The sequence below is a fragment of the Sturnira hondurensis genome, unplaced genomic scaffold (assembly GCF_014824575.4).
Source record: "Sturnira hondurensis isolate 20B ecotype Veracruz unplaced genomic scaffold, ASM1482457v3 Scaffold0003213, whole genome shotgun sequence".
Taxonomy (NCBI): domain Eukaryota; kingdom Metazoa; phylum Chordata; class Mammalia; order Chiroptera; family Phyllostomidae; genus Sturnira; species Sturnira hondurensis.
This window is the reverse complement of record NW_028075844.1, coordinates 967,447-987,148: the sequence shown is the minus strand read 5'-3', so window position 1 is coordinate 987,148 and position 19,702 is coordinate 967,447. Positions and strand designations below refer to the sequence as shown.

At 53.9% G+C, this 19,702-nt stretch overlaps 1 protein-coding gene across 2 annotated transcripts in view; it reads right to left on the bottom strand.

The window, feature by feature from the left end:
• The window catches only part of CACNA1A (calcium voltage-gated channel subunit alpha1 A), a 205,476-nt gene that overhangs the window by 61,437 nt on the left and 124,337 nt on the right, over positions 1-19,702 (bottom strand). For both annotated transcript variants that reach the window (XM_037041840.1, XM_037041841.1), the window contains exons 12-19: positions 17,951-18,063; positions 15,804-15,916; positions 15,528-15,659; positions 15,153-15,225; positions 13,358-13,475; positions 13,178-13,245; positions 9,822-9,928; positions 7,402-8,211 (exon numbers count right to left, since the gene is read on the bottom strand). In XM_037041840.1, coding sequence (XP_036897735.1) covers positions 7,402-8,211; positions 9,822-9,928; positions 13,178-13,245; positions 13,358-13,475; positions 15,153-15,225; positions 15,528-15,659; positions 15,804-15,916; positions 17,951-18,063 — 1,534 coding nt within the window. The remainder of the gene's footprint in view (positions 1-7,401; positions 8,212-9,821; positions 9,929-13,177; positions 13,246-13,357; positions 13,476-15,152; positions 15,226-15,527; positions 15,660-15,803; positions 15,917-17,950; positions 18,064-19,702) is intronic.

Here is a 19,702-nt window from a genome sequence, read left to right as displayed (position 1 = left end):
TTGCCTCCCACAGGCGCCCCGATTGGGGACCAAACCCACGACCCTTTGGTGTAGGGGACAAGCTCCAACCAGCTGAGCCGCCAACCAGGGAAGGAAACGCCACGTCTTTCAGGGTGGGGTTGCCTCACGCCTTTAAATGCCTGCAGTGCATATGTATGTCTCCTCCCAATATTCCACTTAGGGGAAGCAGGCAATACACTCACGCAAACATATTACAAAATAACAAAAAAGTGGTAACAGACACTTTGGCAACACAAACTCCCTGGCTCCGCTCTAAGCACTTGACTTGCAATAAGCCCCTCCTCCTCAGCCCTGAGAGGAACAATTACTAGCACTGTGTTACAGACGAGAAAAATTGAAGCTCAGAAAGGTTAAGCTCTCAACCCAAGATAACAACCCTAGTAAACGAACAAGATAATTTCTCACTCGGCTCCAAATGGGGTGGGCAAAGCATTGGAGGCAGAGGGAAGTGCCAGTGCAAAGGCCCGGAGGTGGGGCCAAGCTGGCTGAGTTTCAGGAGGCCGGCGCAGCTGCAGGTGGGCAGTCAGGGGATGAGCCGAGTGCCGGGAAAAGGCCTGGCCACTTCCTGTCTAATGATAAATATCCCCATTTCTCAAACGAGGACACTGAGGCCCGGAAGTCCCCCAGGTCCAGGCCTCCCCTCAGTCCGTGCCTCCTTTCATCTGCACACTCACGCCCAGCTCAGCCAAGAGCCCTAGGAGCCGTGGCCCTGGTGAGTGTGGCTGGGGTCTGGGGCCCACCGGGTGCTCTGCTCCCCTACGCACGGATCCAGGTGCACCCGGCTCCCCAGCCACCTCCCCGAGGGCTTGGCTGCTGAGCGATCTGCTTGCCTCCGCTGGTCCTGGCAAAAGGGGCCTCTGTTGTCTAATCTCAGTGACGCCCCTCTCCAGTGGGCTCTGCAGTCTAAGACTTCTCCCTCAGGCTCTTCTTACAGGCTCCCTTGATTTTGCAGCCTGTGCCCTCCCCGTATTCGCCCTCCTCACAGCTCACACTTACTGAGTCCTTGCTGTGGACCAGATTTTACACATTATCAGTTCATCCAATCCTCAGAATAGCCTTGGGAAGCAGGTAGTATTGTTCTTTCCATCTTACAGGTGAGGAAAGCAAAGCCCAAAGGCAGGAAGGGCCTTGCCCAACTCCACACAGCCAGCTGGGAGCTCAGACAACACACCTCCAGCTAACTCCCTCCATCCAACCCCCTCCAGCTAACCCCGACCTGACCCTGCACCTCTCTCGCAAAGCAGGGTTTTTTAATCTTCACCGGAAGATACACTTATTACTAGAGAGAGGAAGGGAGGGGGAGAGAAGGAGAGAGGAGAGAGATAAGAGAGATACATCGATTGGCTGCCTCCCAGACTGAGGATCAAACCCGAATCCTAGGTATGTGCTCTGACCAGGAATTGAACCCGCAAACTTCTGGTGTATGGGGTAATGCTCCAGCTAACTGAGCCACCTGGCCAGGGCTTACCAGGCAGTTTGAGCTCCCCCAGAAGGCTTGGCCTGCAGCTGGTGGGTGTGGGGATCCTCAGCATTCACTATAATGGCCAAGAGTGTGGGCCAACCTCGGTTCTATCCCAACTCCTCAGCTTCTTTTTTTAAAAAATATTTTATTTCTTTATCTTTAGAGGGGAAGGGAAGGAGAGAGGGAGATAAATATCAATGTATGGTTGCCCCTTGTACATCCCCAGAAACCGGGAACTGGCCCGCAACCCAGGCATGTGCCCTGACTGGGAATCGAACTGCGATCGTGTAGTTCGCAGGCCCGTGCTCAATCCACTGAGCTATACTAGCCAGGGCAGCTTCTTGAACAATCTTATCCGGCTGGGATCACGCTGCTCCCATTATACAGTTGAGGAGACTGAGGCCCGGAGAAGCCATCATACTAGAAAATGGTTCTGTCAGGCTGTCACCATCACAGACACTCACTCAAGAGACCAGAGCGAGCAGAGGCCGGACAGCATTGAGGTTGCACCCATCCATTCATTCAGTGCCCAGTGAGATGCAGCTGCAGGAGCTGAAGCCCCTGGACGGCACAGGCTCTGTTCCCAGGCCCAACCCGGAAGCCTAAATGCATCTGATACTTAAAAATAAAAAAAGCCGGCCTCCCTGGAGGGCCTCCCACGGGCTCAGCCACCAGCACCATCATCCTTGTTTTGTTTTTGTATTTTAACTTGCAAAACGCCATGGTGGTGGTGAGTGAGCAGAAGACAGACCAGATATCTGATTTTCAAATTTGTTTTTCTGAGGCTGCACAGGAAGAGGGCAGGCCCAGGAGAATTTCTCGCTTCTCTGGCACGTGAGCAGGTCACGAGTTGACACCTGGATGAAGTCCGTGCCATGTAGCAGCTATGTCACCCTCTGAGGTCGCAGTACCCTCTCTGAGCCCAGGCTCCTCGCATTTAAATTGAGAATAATGGCAGGAGAGCCTTCCCTGTGACTTGGAGATGAGAACGAAGATCCTGGGGCAGACTTGCACCATAACCATGGTGAGTTAGCGTGTTTCTCACCTGTAACCCGGGCTTGGGAAATTTACTGAGTCACGCTGAGGATCGCATGTGTGAGTGAGCTGAGGGCTGGGGCTACTCCCGGGCACACAAGGGAGTTTGCCCTGATGGCTTTCGAATTCCCTTGAGACCAGTGATCCTTTGTTCCTTCCAATTTTTCCTTTTTGGACCAAGAATGTCTATCTTGTGCCTACCTGAACATATTCTGGAAGCAGAACACTTGTTTTCTGGTTTCCAGGTTCACAGATGGAGGGAAAAAATGAGACTTTTTAAGATACTGGGAGGGGGAGAATGGATTTCACTCATGGGATAGATGTGAGGCTGGACGCGGTGGGCTGAGTGGCCACCCCTCAAACAGTGACATCTATCTGGAACCTGTGAATGTGACCTGACTTGGAAAAAAGGTCTTTGCAGATGGAATTAAGTTAGAATCAAGGGATGAATTGGTCCTGGGGTGGCGGGGGGCGGCTAAATCCAATGACAAGGGTCCTGAGAAGAGGAAAGGAGGGCAAGACACAGACAGCAGAGGCCCCAGAAGAAGGGGGCGGGGCCTGGAATGCCGTCTCTCAGCCACGGGATGCTGATCTGCGCCAGCGTGCCGGTGGGTGTCCGCTCACGGCCCGGATTAGATGGATGTGCTTGGACCCACACATGGGCTCCTAATTCTAACCCACTGCAGGTGCTTTGTAGATGGTGTCCATCAAATGAAGATCTGGCTGGGAATATTCCCTCATTCCTCTATCTTTAAAAATAGATATCCCCATTAGAAAGCAGGCTGAGAGTTAAGTTATCCTTTCAAAGAGAATCTAAGCCCTGTGGCCACCATCCAGAGAGGCTGGACTAAGCGAGCACACAGCCTACGCGTGGGGCCAGGAGCTCCTTGTTCTGACGGAAAGGGGCCTGCGGGCCTTTGCTTTGTCTTGTTTCTGCTTCCTCCGTTGGCTCTGTGTGCCGTGGAGTTTTTAACAAGCTCAGCCGGCAGCGGCCTAATATCAATCTCCCCGAGGTTTCATTTCCAAATGTTTCCAAGGAGAACCTAAAAGGGGCAGAGGACTCTGAAGTCAGGCCCCCTCCCCCTCCCCTCTTGGGGGTTTGCCTTCATCTGCCCCGAATAGGCAGCTGGTTGCATAACGCCTGTCCTGCACTGCATCCCCCCACCAGCGGCCACATCAGCGTCCCTCTGCTGAGGGCTGTGGGCAGCCTGCCTGGGGTGTGCTCAGGTGCCAGACCCAGGGCGGGTCTTGCTTCCTCGCAGCCCCTCTGTTCTAAGGACCTGCATGCATTTCCTTATTTAATCCCCACGACAACCACCACTGGAGGTGGTGTTAAGATCAGGCCCATTTTAGAGATGAGGAAACTGAGGCTCAGAGAGGCAAAGGCATTTACCCAGTATTATCCAGCTGGTAAAGGGCTGAGCTGGACTCTGGGCCTAGACATTTTAAGGTAAAATGCTACCCAGTATAGAAAATGGGGGTGATAGGTAACTTGGTGTGCATGGAATGGGGTTGCTGAAGGGACTGGCTAAGGCCCTGTAGAGGTGCTGTGAGATTCATGGTGTTAAACGCTAAAGCGCCCCCCTACGTCCCCATGCAGGACAAACTGAGGCTCAGAAGTCTAGTAACTCCCTTCTCACTCCTTTGGGGCAGTGGGGGCCGTGAGAGCAGGTGGGACTGAGATGCCAGGAGCCGAGATGTTAATTTTGGGGGTGGGAGGTGGCAGGTCTTGGCAGAGTCCCTGAGCTCAGTCAACCTAGCAGAATCCTCCCATTGCCTGGCTGCTGTGGGTGGGTGGGGGTGGGCACAGTGCCCCGGTTTTTCCTGGAAGTCACTCTGGTTACCCTGGAGCTGGGGCACCCGGAGAGGAAGTGAAGTACAAGTGGGGGGAGGCAGAAGGCACAGAAAGAAAACAATCACGTACTTATCCACACTCTGGGGAATGAAAAGCACAGTGTGCGTCTGGGAAAGGGCCTGAGGGATGGCGAGAGGAGGGTGCAGGGGGCACAGGTCCCAGGAGGGCCACCGGCTTCGCTGCCACACAGAACTGGGAAGTCTTTTCACGGCATTATATTCTTGAATAACGTTTTAACTTTGTCATTCCTATTTTTCTTAAAGCAGACAAATGGCTCAATCTTGAATTTTTCCCCCCTAAAAGTGCCTAGATCTTCATGAAGTTTTTCCTAAAGAGTATCGGAACCTTTTCATCAGCCAAATGAGCCGAGTTTCTGCAGGCCAGGGCGCCTGACACGTCGACCGGTAAGGGAGCGAGCAGCGCCCTTCTGGTTCTGGACAGGAGCCTGCCAGCTGGGCCTCTGAGTGTGGAAGTGGGAGGTGCTGCCTTCCCCTGGGCAGGAGAGGGGACGGGAGGGCAGCTGTGGGATTGGAGGAAGCTGGCTCGTCACACTTCGGCAGGTAGCTGGCTGCCCTTAGGGAAGTCCCTTTTCCTCTCTGGGCCTCAGCATCCCCATCTGTAGAGAGGAGTTTGAGCGAACAATCTAAAGACTATGGATCTAAAGTTGTTTTTAATGTCTGTTAGTCTTAATAATAGTAATAGCTAATATTTTCATTGTTCACTACTACTCCTAAGTGCAGTTAACATCTACTGAGTGCTTAATAATAATAATATTCATCCTGATAATAGGGAACATCACTGGACATGCACTGTGAGCAAGGTGGTATTTAGCGCATTTACACGTACTAACTCGCGTTTGAACCTTACGCCTGCCCATGGAGGTGAGTGCCGTACTTATCCCTACTTTGTAGATGAGGAAACAGAGGCCCTGAGAGGGGAGGTGACGTCCTGCAAGTCACACAGCCAGCAAGGGATGAGGGAGGAGAGTGACCTCCGGCTCCAGAGTCCTGGCCTTGTGCCGCCAGGCTGCAGTGTCACTCTGTCCTTGTCATTCTGCCTCCTTCAACAATGGGAGCAGATACAATACCAAGGATGATAGTTATAGCAATATCATCAGCAGTGAAAATAACAGCCTCAGCGATGCACGGGTCCTGCGCAGTCCCGTGCTAAATACTTTTTTCTACCTAAACTTACTTCGGCGGCCTCCCCTTGCCCCGAGGAGTCCAGGCCCTGATGACTGACCCATCCCTGCCCCTTCCGTTTCTTTGTCTCTCCTCACCCTCCACACTGCAAACTGGCCTCCTTCTGCTCCTTCATACATACTTTCTTAGAACACTTTACTTCTCCAACCGTTCTTTTCAGAAGCCCATCCCCAGCATGCCCAGTGCCTGCAATTACTTGACTGGATTCACAGCCCTGGCTTCAACTATAGCAGGCACTTAGTAAACATTGAAGAAATGAATGAATAAGCCTGTGAGATAAAACCCTAGAGCAGGAATGCCTCGGAACAGTGGTTTTCAGGGGGCTGCTGTGGAGACGTGTGGAGACATAATGGTATCAAAACTAGGGAGGCAGGCACTGTGGGTATTTGGGAGCTGGGAAGCCGGCCACAGATACCTCAGCACACGCAGGGCAGTCCCACCTGGGGAGGAACGAGCCTCTCTCTCTCACAGTGTTTGCATGTCCCTCGCACAGGTGAAGGACCTGCCTGCAGTGATCCGTGCCTTCAGTTTTAACCTAAGTCTGTTTTCTGTGTGAGCAGAAAGAGTTCTGCGTGATTTAAAGACACATCACATTTTCCCTGAGCACAGCTATTGGATCCAGTATGGAAGACTAGACTCTATTTCATAAGGAACTTCACCTTGAGGCAGCCGACCACAGACACTGGCCCTGAGGTCCCCGTTTTGGAACATTGACACATTGATGGCAATGCTCTTGTGCCATGTAAATTGTCTGCATCACCCCAAGTCACCTGGCGTGTGTACCTGTGGCACTCCTGGGGACTTGCGCAGTTGCCTGCCTCAGGATCACACCACTCTGCCCTCTATGGAGTCTCTGTAGTTCAAGTATGGTGCCCAGACCAGCACGGGCCTTGCCTGGGAGCTCTTTGGAGATGCAGACTTCCCGGTTGCACTTGAAACGTACAGAATGAGGATCTGTGCTTTAGCAAGATCCCCGGGGACCAGGCACACACCCAACTTTGAGACGTGCTGGCCTGTTGTGTACGTCACTAACTGAACCACTCCGACGCAACTTTAAAACATCAACGGGACGCCATACTGGTGATTGAAAGGAGACTAAGAGGACGTCACTTAATAAAAACCAATGTCTGTTTCAACTCATAAGTTGTTGGGCTGCTAGGTGGAGAATCTCTACTGGGCCCGCTAAAGAGTGTACAAAGTGTTGTTATGGAAACGAGGTTGCTGCTTCTGCCTGGGAAGTGCTGGCCAGAAGATGCCTTGAAAAGACTCGGGACTGCTCTGCCTTCAGTGATGAGGGCTGGGGTTGCTTTTGCAATCCCCCCAGAAAAAGCACGAGGCAAAAGATGGTTGGCTCAATAACAGCTAAAAATGGTCTCCAGGGACCAAGCACTTAAGTGTCTGCTGCACGTTCGGGCCCTCTGCATACATTACCTCTTTTGGTTGTGGCAATAACCCACTCTGCCATTTCACAGACTGTGAACACTGAGGCCCGGGTTGTGAAGTCACTTGCCCAAGGTCACACAGCAAGCATATGGAAGGGCCGTATAACTCTGGGGGCATTTTTATGGCATTTCCCCGAGACGCAGGACCTGCCTGAAGCCTCTGGCACTGGAGGCCTGGGTGCAAGGCCACTTAGATGTGTGACCTTGGGCAAGTCGCTCCCCTCTCAGTTCCCCTATCTGTGACCTGGGGTGACGGCAATGGGATCAGTCTCAGGGGGAGCTGGGAAGACTGGGTTGCTCAGGAGAGAGCCTGATACGCAGGCGCTACCTGGGCTGTTAATATCACTATTGTCATCGCCCAGATTTGGGGTGGTCACTACTTACTTCCGCCTCCGGTGCCTGCGCTCCTTGTCTTCCCTCCGCGTGTCCACGTCATAGGTGGCTGGAGCGCCATGCCGGTGCCTCCGCCTCCGCTCGCCGCCATCAGGACCCTCGCCCTCACCCTCACCGCCCCGGGCCGGCCGGCTGCCCTCACGGTGCCGGGATCTCCGCTCAGCCTTGTCCTCCGGGGCCTCCTCGCCTGGCCTGCGATGGGCCCGGTGCCTGCGGGGCTCCCCATCAGCTCCAGTGCGTGGGGACCCGCTACGGCTCTCCCGGCTGCCCCCCGGCCGGTGTGTGTGCCTCCGGTGGGGGTCCCCGGCCTTGGCCCGCTCGGCCTCACCCTCCCAGAACCCTGGTGGCTCCAGGCCGCCCTCCCTGGCGTGGTGCTCTGACTCTCGACCATAAGGCCCCTCCCGGCTCAGCTCGGCCTCCTGGCTGCCCGCCCAGGGCCGCCGCGCGTCCAGGCCCGCGGAACCGCTGGGGTCCCGAGCCCGGTCGTGGTAGCGGGCCTGTTTCCTGAGGAAGTCCTCGGCCCGCTGGTGGCCCAGGCGCTGGTCTACCGTGGGCTCCGCCGCCCGGCTCTTGTTGGTGTTGTTGTTGCGGTTCTCCTGGGGATCGACCACCAGTGGCCGGTCCAGGTGGGTCTTCATGTCGGGCCGCAGGTGCCGGGCATAGGTGGCTTTCCAGCGCTCGTCGGGGTCCAACTCGTTGTACAGGGCCTCGCGGCTGGCCAGCAGGTTCTGTTTGCGCATCTCGCTGGTCCGCTGCTCCCATACGGACTTGGCCGGCTTCTGGTTCTTCTGTTGCTCCTTCCTGCAAGGGAAGGCTCACGGGTTAGAGCCCTGCAGGGCACTGCACCTGAGTGGAACACTTGGGCTTATGGGCGTCTCCACCAGGTGGGGGTCCCTGTTCAGGGGGGTATCCTGGCCTAGGTGGGAATCTTGTCCCAAGGAGATCTCTCGACCTGTGTGGGAAATTCAACCCAGCTGGACATTTTGGCCTTACAGGTGTCTTGACCCAGGTGGGCAGCTTGGTCCAGATACACAGTGTATATCTCCACCGAGCTGGGCATTTTGGTTGACAGGGGTCTCAGCCCAGGTGGGTGTCTCCACTGTCCTCTTTATCTTATAGCATCTGAGCCCCTGGAGGCACGGTCTTGATGTCCAAAATATTTTAACCTCTGAGACAGCTGATCATAAGGCCACTGGCCTGGAGCAGGTTGAGGAGGCCTCTACGCTGCCTGCAGGACCCTTTAGTTCTGGGTCCCAGGAAGCCTAGGGTTCCAGGAGAGCCCGAGTGGGCACGTGGGAGTCGACAGGCAGTGCCTCTGTATGCACTGGGGCAAAGCAGCCAGCAGGGCTCTGCTGGGAGTGTGGGGAGGCTGCGTCTCAGCCAGGGCACTGAGTTTTTCAGGGGCTCTGTGTGCGCTGATAGTTTCATACAGACCTTGACCTTCCACAGGCTGCTTGAGCATGAACCTTCTTGGGCTCCTCTTTCCCAGCCACCTCCTTCCACTTTGGGAAAGCAAGCCTCCTCCCCATCGTCCCATGGTGCACTGCCCCAGTGCGCAGGATCCCCAGGGTACTCCGCAAAGGCACAATGATGTCAACAAACTTCCCTTTCATCAGGACACCTTAATTGTCACCACTTCAGATCCATCAGCAAACTCTGTACACTTCATCTGTTCAGGATTCAGCTGTGTCCCTCACCTCCTTGGCCCCCCAGTCCCGTCCAGCCCCCACCACCCCTTTTGTATGAGCAGTGCAGTCATCTCCAACCTGGTTTCCTGGCTCCTGCCCTCACTCCCAGTCTGTTCCCCTGATGGCCACCAGAGGGCACCTGTGAGCACCTGAATCAGGTCCTGTCCCTCTGCTCAAAAACCTTCTATGGCTCCCACCTGACTCAGAGCAAAACTTGAAGGCCTCCCCATGGTTCACAAGGTCCTGCATGATCTGCCCCTGTCATCTCTTTGCCCTTATCTCCTCCCACTCGCCCCCTTTGCTCACTGTATCCAGTCACTCTGGCTTCCTAAACACACCGGGCATGTTCCTGCCTCAGGAACTTTGTATACCTGAAAGAACATCTATGGGCCTGGATGCTCTTCCTTCAGCCGCCCCCCCCGGCCCATCGCCTCCCTCCTTAAGGCCTCGTCACCTTCTCAGTGAGGCCTTTCCTGACAACTATGCTTGAAAACCACATTCTCTTCATCCCGAGCACTTCCTACCCTCAGTATCCTCAGCAGCTAGAACTGCCTGGCACGTCGTGCTCATGAACTATTTCTTGTGTAAACTTGAGCGGGAGGGCACAGGCACCTCTTCCTAAAGCTCGGCGCCGTCAGGGACTGCTTCCTGCCCCCAACTCCTTGATCGGGAGGATGCAGAGGCCGCAGAGCCAGGAGGGCAAGCCAGAGCTGGGGCACTTACACAGCTATGGACATGTTGGCCGCGGACAGAGGACTCACTTCTGCCACCTCCTTGGCTTTCTGGAGGGCGAGTTTCTGGTTAGCTGCCTCTTCTTCTTCTTGTTCATCCTAAAAGGCACGTGACATCCCTGTTTACAAAACACAAATTGGGCCCCAAGGCCTTGCCACTGACCCTACCGCTAACCAGGGGCCCCTCTGGAAATATTTATAAACAGGTTTGGCCTTGGTTTCGACCAATCAGAGCCAAGGCCTGCAGATCAGAACAGATGCCCGATGCCAGTGAAATGCACTGCCATCCCCTGTGTGGACGAGCTAGATTCCCAGCTCTTTATTAACCCTGTATTAGCACAGCCAGAAGAAAAAAAAGAAAAAAAGATTCCCTTCCCCTTTCCACAGTGGAGATTTTTCTGCACCCTGTTTCAACAAGCTGAAAATTAATGCAAAGATTTTCCTCTCACCGTACTTTTCAGGCCGTTTAAACTTTCTAAATCAAGACTGAAAAAAAAAAACCCCAACAACCCCCTCAAACACTGACTAGCCCCCTTGTGCAGAAAAATCTGGAGTCCTATGGCCCGGCCCATGCACTGCCTCCAGCCTCCAGAAGGAAATCAGGAGAGGAACTCAAATTCTCAGCCGGCTAGGTTCAGAAGGGAGGAGGGGAAGATGTTTTAAAAATACATACAGAAAAGGATGTTTGGGGACCTTAAGTCCTTCTTCAGCCTTCATGCAGGGCCTCATTCGTAAAACAGAAAAGCCAACAAAGAAAAAGCAAAGAAAAAGCAACGAGAAAGAAATGGCCAGAAATGAACCCACCAATAAGAAAAGTAATGTGGCCACAGGGCCCTTGACCCCTGTGCTGAGATTGCTGGGCCAAGAGGCAATCTTACCAGCTCGGAAAAGGTCACATCAGGACACTGTCTGTCAGTGACAACATGGCGGTGGTAGGACCCAGCCAGACCCCTGGCTCTCACAAGGCTTCCCTTACTTTACATGCAGGGTTTCTCAGAGCCGAGCCCCCAAACCACCTACTTCAGAACCCCCCTCCCCAAGAAGCACCTGGGCTTGGACCTAGAACCTGCATTTTTAACAACCTTCCAGGTGAGTATGAAACACGCTCAATTTTAAGCACCAGTGCACGTGGTTATGAGTGCAAATTCTAGATTCACTTGGATTCAAATGCCAATTCCACCATTTAGTGCTGTGTGACCTTGGGTAAGTCACTTAACCTCTCTGTGCCTCACAGTCTTCATCTAAAAATTCATCTCTTTCCGACTTTCTCTACTTCACCTTTTCCTTGGCACCTACCACCATCTGACAAATTTATTTCTTGTCTGTCACTCACACTCAAATATCAGCCCCACTAGGGCAGGGACTTCTGCCCATTTTGTTTATGGCTGTGTCCCTAGACCAGGCCTTGCTTATACTAGGTGCTCAATAAATGCTTTTGAATAAATGACAAAAGATGTAAAACGGGGCTCTGAGAAGGTGCCTCCTGGGATTTCTGTAAGGATGAAATAAGCTAAAAACTTATCAGGGCTTGTGGGCTGCCTGCCACACAGTAAATGCCTAAGATATGCCTGTGGAATAAACGAAGGAAAGAACATGGGTCTGGAGGAGAAAGTCCACACCTCCCAGGTGATGAGCTTGCCTTTCTCCCTCCTGTTCCCCTGCCCTCCTGGCGTCCCTCTCCCCAGTGCCTGGGATGAGCTCACGGCTGGATCAGGTCCCAGAGCAGCCATGCCAGCCGGCTCCCCGGTGGCCAGGCGCATGGCCGTGTGTTTGTGGTGGTGGAGACTTCCGCCCTGCCTGCCCCCACCTCCCTAGTCGGAGCTGGGCCTGGGAAACTCTCTCTCCCTCCTGCCAGGTTCAGCAGATGGAGTGCTGGCAACGTCTGCTCAGTCCGGTTAAGCTCCCTGAACGCATCCTGAGTACTTCGGAGGCTCTGGGGCCACAGAGCTGCGGGAGCCCTCCAGGCCTGGTCCTCTGGGCTGGGGGGAAGGATTGGTACACGTTCTTCTAATATGATGGGATGCTGGGGAAAAGTTTAGGGCGGACACTGCTAGCTCCTAACAGGCCTTTGTTCCCGACACAGCCCACCCCCCCAAATCGAACAGGTGCTCAGCTTCCTCTGTGCAACTGCTCCTGGGCTGCCCTGGGGTGGTGGGAGGCCCCCACCGAGGGCCGTGTCACCTCCTCTGTGACTACATGAGGCAGACCCGACTCCCAGGGAGCCCAGGGCCGCCCAAAGAGGGCCACCAGCACCAGGTGTTGCCCGAGAACTCATCGTCACCGACTGGGAATAAAAGCTGGGCCGCTTCTCCTCACATGGGTGGTTCTCACGCCCTACTCCCTAAAGGTCTCTTTTAACCTAATTTCTTCCACTCTTCTCTCTTTTCCGATCTTTCAGGGGGATCATATCTCTGCTTTTTCAGTTCCTAGCTATATGGTGAGGTCACTTAACCTGTCTGGGTCTCAGTTTGCCCATCTGTGAAGTGGGGCTAACAGTAACTCCCTACCTGTTGTTTCCTGGGGCCTGGTATAAAAAGGCAATACTTCCTGCGGTTATTGTTTATAGCACCACCTGCCCAGCTGGGGCTCAGATGAAAGTAGCAGGGTGGCTAAGCCCTGGAGCTTGGCAGGTCTGGGTTCGAACCCCAGCCTTCCCTTTACCAGCTGTGCAAAATAAGAGCTCTAGGCCTGGGGCCTGGCTCACCCCAGCGACGAAGGACGGCTCCTTCTAGTGAGCACTGAATGCGCACCAAGAACTGCGCCGAGCACCTGACATGCATCCTGATGCTACAAATACAGCTGTTGTTATCATGCTGGCTGGGGCCGGTGACTTTGCCTTTCTGAGCCTCAGTTTCCCCTTCTGCAACAGAGCGATAACAGCAGTGTGTGGCACCGTGAGTGTCCGAATTCTTCATTTTTAGCCATCAGTGCTGAGGTCCGGCCAGGTCCCAAGCTCACAGGGACGAACATCAAGTGTCAGGACCCTGTGTAGGTTAGTCTCCATCTGTCCCATCCACTCAGGTCCAGAATGACAGTGCCTGTGAGCCTGGGGGCTGTACCATTCCCTGGAGGTCCCTCGAGGCTGTCCACTGTCCACCACGGTACTCGGTGGAGTTTGTCGTCTGTTTCCCGCCACCCCGGTGCCTCGCCCTCCCCCACCTCCTCTGCTCTAGAATGCACTCGACAAGGGACAGTCCGTTTGACTGGGGAGGAGGTGCCTTCTCCCCGGCATGGTGTACCCAGGGCAAAAGCTCTGACTCGGTCCCCGTCCCTCATGCCCAGCACAGTCCTGATCTGCCACGAGCAAGTGGAAACTTTGCCAGGGAAACATTCTCCCACCAGCTGCACCTTGGTGAGCTCCTGGGCGTTGGCCAAATTATCCACCGCGATGGCCAAGAACACGTTCAGGAGGGTGTCTGAGGGCAGCAGAGTCAGGGAAAGCACTGCCACGTGGACCCTGGCGCCCAGGTCCCAACCCCACCCTCGCGCCCCATCCAGGCGTGTCTCCCCTGCCCCCTCAGAGGATACAGTTCCCGAAGAGCGTCAGCACGATGAAGTAGATGGAGAACACCATGCCGCGCTGCACGCCGCCCTGAGATTTGATGCCGTCGTACATGACCTCGTTCCAGTCCTCGCCTGTCAGGATCTGAAAGGAGAAGACACACAGCCAACTCCTCAGCCATGGGCCCCTCGGAGACGCAGCTGTGGGGCCCGGGCCGGCCTGGCTGTGCAGTGAGGGGCTCTTAGCCCATCTGCTGGGAAAAGGGGGAGTCACAAACCTCTGTAACTCTGGCTTCGTTGCGGTGGTAAGACAATTGGCTAGGGACTGAGCCACGCCCCCTGAATTCGTAAGCTGAAGCGCTAAGCTTTCATGGGGGACGATATTTGGGAAAGGTAGGTAACTAAGGTTGGATGAGATTGTGAGGGTAGAGCCCTTGTGGTGGGGTTAGAGACGACGTCAGCAGAGAGACCACAGAGCTTAGGCGCTCTCTCTCGCTCTCGCTCTCTCGCTCTCGCTCTCGCTCTCGCCATGTGGGGACACATTGAGAAGGCCTGCCTGCTGGCTGGGAAAGGAATCCTCAGCAGGGACCAGCCCTGTGCGCACCCTGACCACCACTTTCAGCCTCCAGAACTGCGAGGAAGAAATTCCTGTTGTCTGAGCAGCACTGCACCAGCCCTTCTGGGCGGCTGTGCCTGGCACGGGCGGTGCCAGCGACCAGAGAAGGCTCTGCCAGTGGGGGCTACGGGAAGATGAGGACACCTGTGTGGTGTCCCGCACACTTGTGAAAAAAACCTCCACTCTCCTCCTCCATGATATTTCCATGAAGATAAAGTCATTGTGAAAGAGCTCCAGCCACATTCTTCCATCAAAGCGGTGTCTCAGCCTCGGCGCTGCTGGCGCTGGGGGCTGCTCATTCTCTGGGGCGGGGCCATGAGGCACTGTGGGGCGCTGGCCTCTTCCCACCAGATGCCAGCAGCGCCCACCCCTGCAGTTGTGACAACCCAAAGTGCTTCCAAGTGGCCTCGGGGCCAGAACTGCTCTTGGGCCAGAACTGCTGTGCGAAGGATCCGTGGGTGGTGGAGCCTACTGTTGAGTCAGGAATGTGAGGGGTCAGACCTTGGCTTTGTGGGTGGTCCTTTTTCCAGCCCCTGGCTAGGGGCCTCGTTTAGAAACTAACCCCGCAGGAGAAGCAGAGAGTAAAGTCCCATTTTCCATACATTGTCTGTCCTCCAGAGAGAACCTACTGGAAAGGCTCTGGAGGTCCCAGCTGGGCCAGACCCAATCCTCAGTCACGTGCCCACATGGGTGCGGACACTGCTTTGGAGAGACCACCCAGGGTCAACATCTTGGCTCCGGAATACGGCAATGGGGTGTCTAGAAACCTGGGAGAGGGTGGGGACAGGAGCTGCATCCCTTGTGTTTTGTGTCCTGATGCTCTGACAGCAGGGCCTCGCCGACTCCGGAGGGAGACAGGGCTCGCTAACCCCAGAGAGCGAACGACTTGGCCATGAACGGGCTTTTAAAACACAAATCACCAATTCAGGGCCACACCTCAACCACGTGCTCTACAGACTCGCACCCTCGAGGCCAGCGTTGTCTGCCCGGATGGACGGCCCCAGACAGCTCAGGGCAGCGACCACGCCCCAGAGCCCGCTGCAATTACTCAGCCAGGCCGTCGGAAACCGGCTCACGCTGCCGCCCCCACTTCTCCCCACAAAACCCCAGTGAGCGCCCCTGCCCGCATTCCCTAACCCTCTGCCTCCTCGCTCTGGCGCGCTCCCGTGTGGCCCTGCAGGGCGTCGGGCTGGGTGAAGGCCGTACCTGAAACACTGTCATTATTGCTGCTGGGAAAGTGTCGAAGTTGGTAGGAGGAGTCCCTTCATCGAAATTAAACCTGCGGGGAGAACGCAGACATTTCCCGTTGGCCCCGCCCTAGGCGTTGTGAGGGCGTGGTTCAGCATCTTGTTTCCAGGGCAACATCTCCAGCGTCTCTGTCCCCCAGACAGACACCTGAGTGGCATCCAGGGCCCTGCCTGTCTGGGTTGAGTGCACAGGGCATCGGGGCCACAGGAAGGGCCGTCGGCATGAAGCAGGCGGGCCTGCGTCTCTGGAGGCACTGAGTTTGGCGTGGGGGGGCTGGAGGAGCCCCTGGGCCAGACCCCAGGGAAGAAGTCGGAGAAGCTGCTGAGCACTTACTGGCCGCCAAAGAGCTGCATTCCTAAAAGTGCAAAGACGACGATGAACAGGAAAAGGAGGAACAACAGGCTGATGATGGATTTCATGGAATTGAGAAGAGAGACGACCAGGTTCCTGAGAGACGCCCAGTACCTGCCAACAGAGGCCAGGGGTGTGGGGGTGGGGTTAGGTTGGGCCAGGGCCAGGGCAGCAGCAGCTGAGTCTGTCTTCCCACCACGTGGCAGGTGCCCCGCCCCTCCGGCCCCCATGCCCAGCCCTGCCTCCCCACAGACTTACTTTGTGACTTTGAAAATACGCAATAACCTGAGGGCTCGTAACACACTGATTCCAAAGGATGTGCCAGGTTTTATGACGGCCCAGATGACCTCGAAGATGCTCCCGATGATAACCTGGAACATAGGAGCTGCTCTCGTGTCCGGAGGCCTTGCAAACGCACCCTGGGCCTGCACCTGGCAGGAACCCAGCCCAATGCTCACCCTCCAATGCAAGCAGGGGTACAGCCTTGGACACCTCTCATTCCTTCTCTCTCTTTATTTATTGAGAGCTGATGAGAGCAAAGAATTCTCAAAACACATAATTACAAAATGAGTGCCCATGCAGCTACTGCTGATGTGAAAAATAGGACATGTCAGCACCCGAAGCCTCAGGGACCCCTTAGACATTAGCACTGTCTTGAATTTTTTTTTAATCTTCACCTGAGGACATGCTTATTGATTTTAGAGAGAGGGGAAGGGAAGCAGAAAGAGAGGGAAAACACTGATGTGAGAAAGAAACACTGGTTGTCTTTTGCAGGCGCCTGGCTGGAGAATGAACCTGCAGCCTGGGCATGTGCCCTCACTCAACCTGTGACCTTTCGGTTTGCGGGATGATGCCCAACCAACTGAGCCACATCCCGGGCACCATCCTGAATTTTGTAATAATCATTTCTTTGATTTAAAGACTTGAGATGAATGAACGCCGGCTGGTGTGGCTCAGTGGATTGAGTGCCAGCCTGTGAACCAAGGGTCCGGTTTGATTCCCAGTCAGGGCACATGCCTGGGTTATGGGCCAGGTTCCCAGTAGGGGGCATGCAAGAGGCAACCACACATGGATGTTTCTCTCCCTCTCCTTCTCCCGCCCTTCCCCTCTGTCTAAAAATAAAGAAAATCTTTTAAAAACATTTATTTATTTTTAGAGAGAGGGGAAGGGCAGGAGAAAGAGTGGGAGAGAAACATCCATGTGTGGTTGCCCCTCATGTGTCCCCTACTAGGGACCTGGCCTGCAACCCAGGCATGTGCCCTGACTGGGAATCGAACTGGTGACCCTTTGCTTCAGAGGCCCATGCTCAACCCACTGAGCTACACCAGCCACGGAAAATAAATAAAATCGTTAAAAAATTTTTTTTAAAGTTGAGGTGAAATTCATATAACATAAAATTAGTCTTTAAAAAAATTGCTTTTGGAGAGAAAGGAAGGGGGGCAGAGAGAGAGAGAGACAGAGAGAAACACGAGAAACACTGATGTGAGAAAGAAACATCGACCCCTCAACCTTTCAGTGTGTGGGATGATGCTCCAACCAACTGAGCCACACTGGACAGGGCTAAAACTAACCATTACCTAAGTGCACAATTCCTTGGCAACATACACTTGCTATGTTGTGCAATCATCACCTCTATCTAGGTCCAGAACATCCCTATCACCCCCAAAGGGGACCCCATCCCCATGAGCACTCACCCTCCCGCCCCCGCTCCAGCCGTGGCAACCGCTGATCTACTTTCTGTCTCTATGGAGTTGCCTGTTCCAGATATTTCATATAAATGGGATTATGCAAGGTGTGACCTTTTGTGTCCAGCTTCTTTTGCTTATCATAATGTTTTTGAGGTCTTTGCCTTTTTAAACTATTCAAGTATCATTCCTAACCAATACATCGGAGTCGTGTCCATGTGAACTCTGATGAGTAGAATGGCGCACACGGAATGGACCTCCTTTGGCAGGGCCCACCTCCTTCTGTGCAGTGTGGCCGATGGGTGTCGCCGTGGTGGGCTGCCTCTCATCGCCTCAGAGAATTCCACCCACGGCTATGCCACCACTCACTTATCCATTCTACTGCAAAGGGGTATTTGGGGTCACTTGGTTGGGGAACATTCTTGTCTGTGTCTCCTGGGCATCCAGGTGAGTTTCTCTAGGGTGAATCTCGAACAGTGGCATGGCCAGGCCACCCCCACCTGCCAAAGACCGCCCACACATCTGCCCTCCCACCAGCAGCGGCAGCCAGTTCTGGGAGCCTATGCCCAGTGTTTGAGATGGGCCTCCCCTTCCTACTGTATTCAGCTGAGTCTCTCGCACCCAGGGGTGACCCTGCCTCTCCCTCTCCGACGTCCCCAGGTATCAGCCATGTTCAGCAAGAGCAGGAGAAATGGATTCCTTAGAAACCAGGGCACTCACCGCACAGTCAAAGCAGTTGAAGGAAGAGTGGAAATAAGGCCGTGTCCCAAGCCCGTACATTTTTATAAACATTTCGGACATAAAGAGTCCTAAGAAAATGAATTCTGCATAGTCTACAAGGGAGGGGGGGGAAACAGAGAGAAGGTTAGTTTTGTTGAAGGGGCTACAAAGTCAGGTGGCTCTGACTTTCCTGTTCATACTGATCCTGTCCCTTGCCTGGACGGTCTTTGGTGGCCTTGGCCAAAGATCGCGCAAGGCTTCCTTTCCATGAAACTCAGTTTCCCGCCTGTTAATGGGGAGGGGTGACAACTGTCCCCGACCCTGCAACCAACCAACCCCAGGCCAATTGTAAAAGGAGAAAAAGTTCATCAGTTCTTAATCTTTAGCTGTTGCTCTGGTTCGACGCAGAGAGTTGGATGCAGATTACTGCCAAGGACCTAAGTGTGTGTTGAGTGGTGGGTCCAGGGGGTTCACTACATTGTAAAAACGAACAAACCAACCAATGAATGAACTCACTGGTTAACTAACAAATAACTAAGAGAATGACAATGGCTGGCCCTATGAGGCCAGTGTGTCATAATCTAAGAATGAGGATTAATCCACTTTTATATGCCTGAGCTCCAAAGGAAAAGTAGAGATGGAAACCACAACGGTGTCCTGTTTGCTAGCCCCCACAGGGGGTAGGGGGTTTAGTCGCAGCACTGCAGGGAAGTAGTGGAAGGCAGCGCTTTTCCCGGCTTGGAAAGCCTGTCTGCCATCCCTGGGGACTTCTGTCTTGCTGATGTCTGCAAGTCTGGGGCAGGGCAAAGCCTTCTGTTTGTTTGTTTGTTTGTTTTTTGTGAGAGAACACAATGGTGCAAATGCCTCTGGGAGAGATAACATGAGGCTGTTTTCTCACTGGCCAAGAAATGTCTGATATTAGGTCTTTTTCTGACAGGGCTTCTTAGTGGGGCAGGAAGATGAAGGTCCAGGGAGGGCATGGGCACTCCTTTGTGGGTGAAAAGGAGAGGCAGCCAGTGCTTCTACGAGGAGGGAAGCGTGCAGAGAGGGAAGGGAGAGGACTCACACTTCCAAGAATTTAAATTTGGGTCACACAGATGATTCTGTTTGAAGGCCAGGGGGGTTTGCTCTATCATTCTTTTAAGAGATGTCTGAACTGACTGTCAGGGTCCTGCTCAGTCATCCTATCAAAAAACACTCCCTTAGTTTCCAGGACTCAAGGGGGCTCCTAGTGTCCAAGGGAAACTCTTGGGTCTCCGGGACCTCCAGGACCAAAATATCAGTGAGGAAAATCTGTCTGTAACATCTTGTGCATTCCAAGAACCGCCAGAAGCAACTCTGGAAGGACTGAGGAGTTTCCAAGATGCTTGTTCCCCAGTTACCATGGAAACACGACAGCTGATGAAGCACAAGGCTTGGGAAAACTGTCCGTGGTGTTGGTGGGTCTGGAAGAAACTTCTGGGCCACTAAATTCAGTTTCCACCAAGTACAAATGAGGAGTCTGAGACTCGGAGAAACTACTATACTTCATTGATTCTAAGACATACGTTTTTGTTCACATTCTGATGTTTCTGAAATTGGGGTGTGTCTTAAAATCAGCACATCCTAGTTTAAACAACAGCATTGTTTTCTTTCTTAATGGTGCAAAAAATTAAAAAGTGCCTTATAATTGGAGAGGTCTCTTTAAAAAGATTTTACGTATTTATTTTTAGAGAGAGGGGAAGGGAAGGAGACAGAGAGGGAGATAAATAT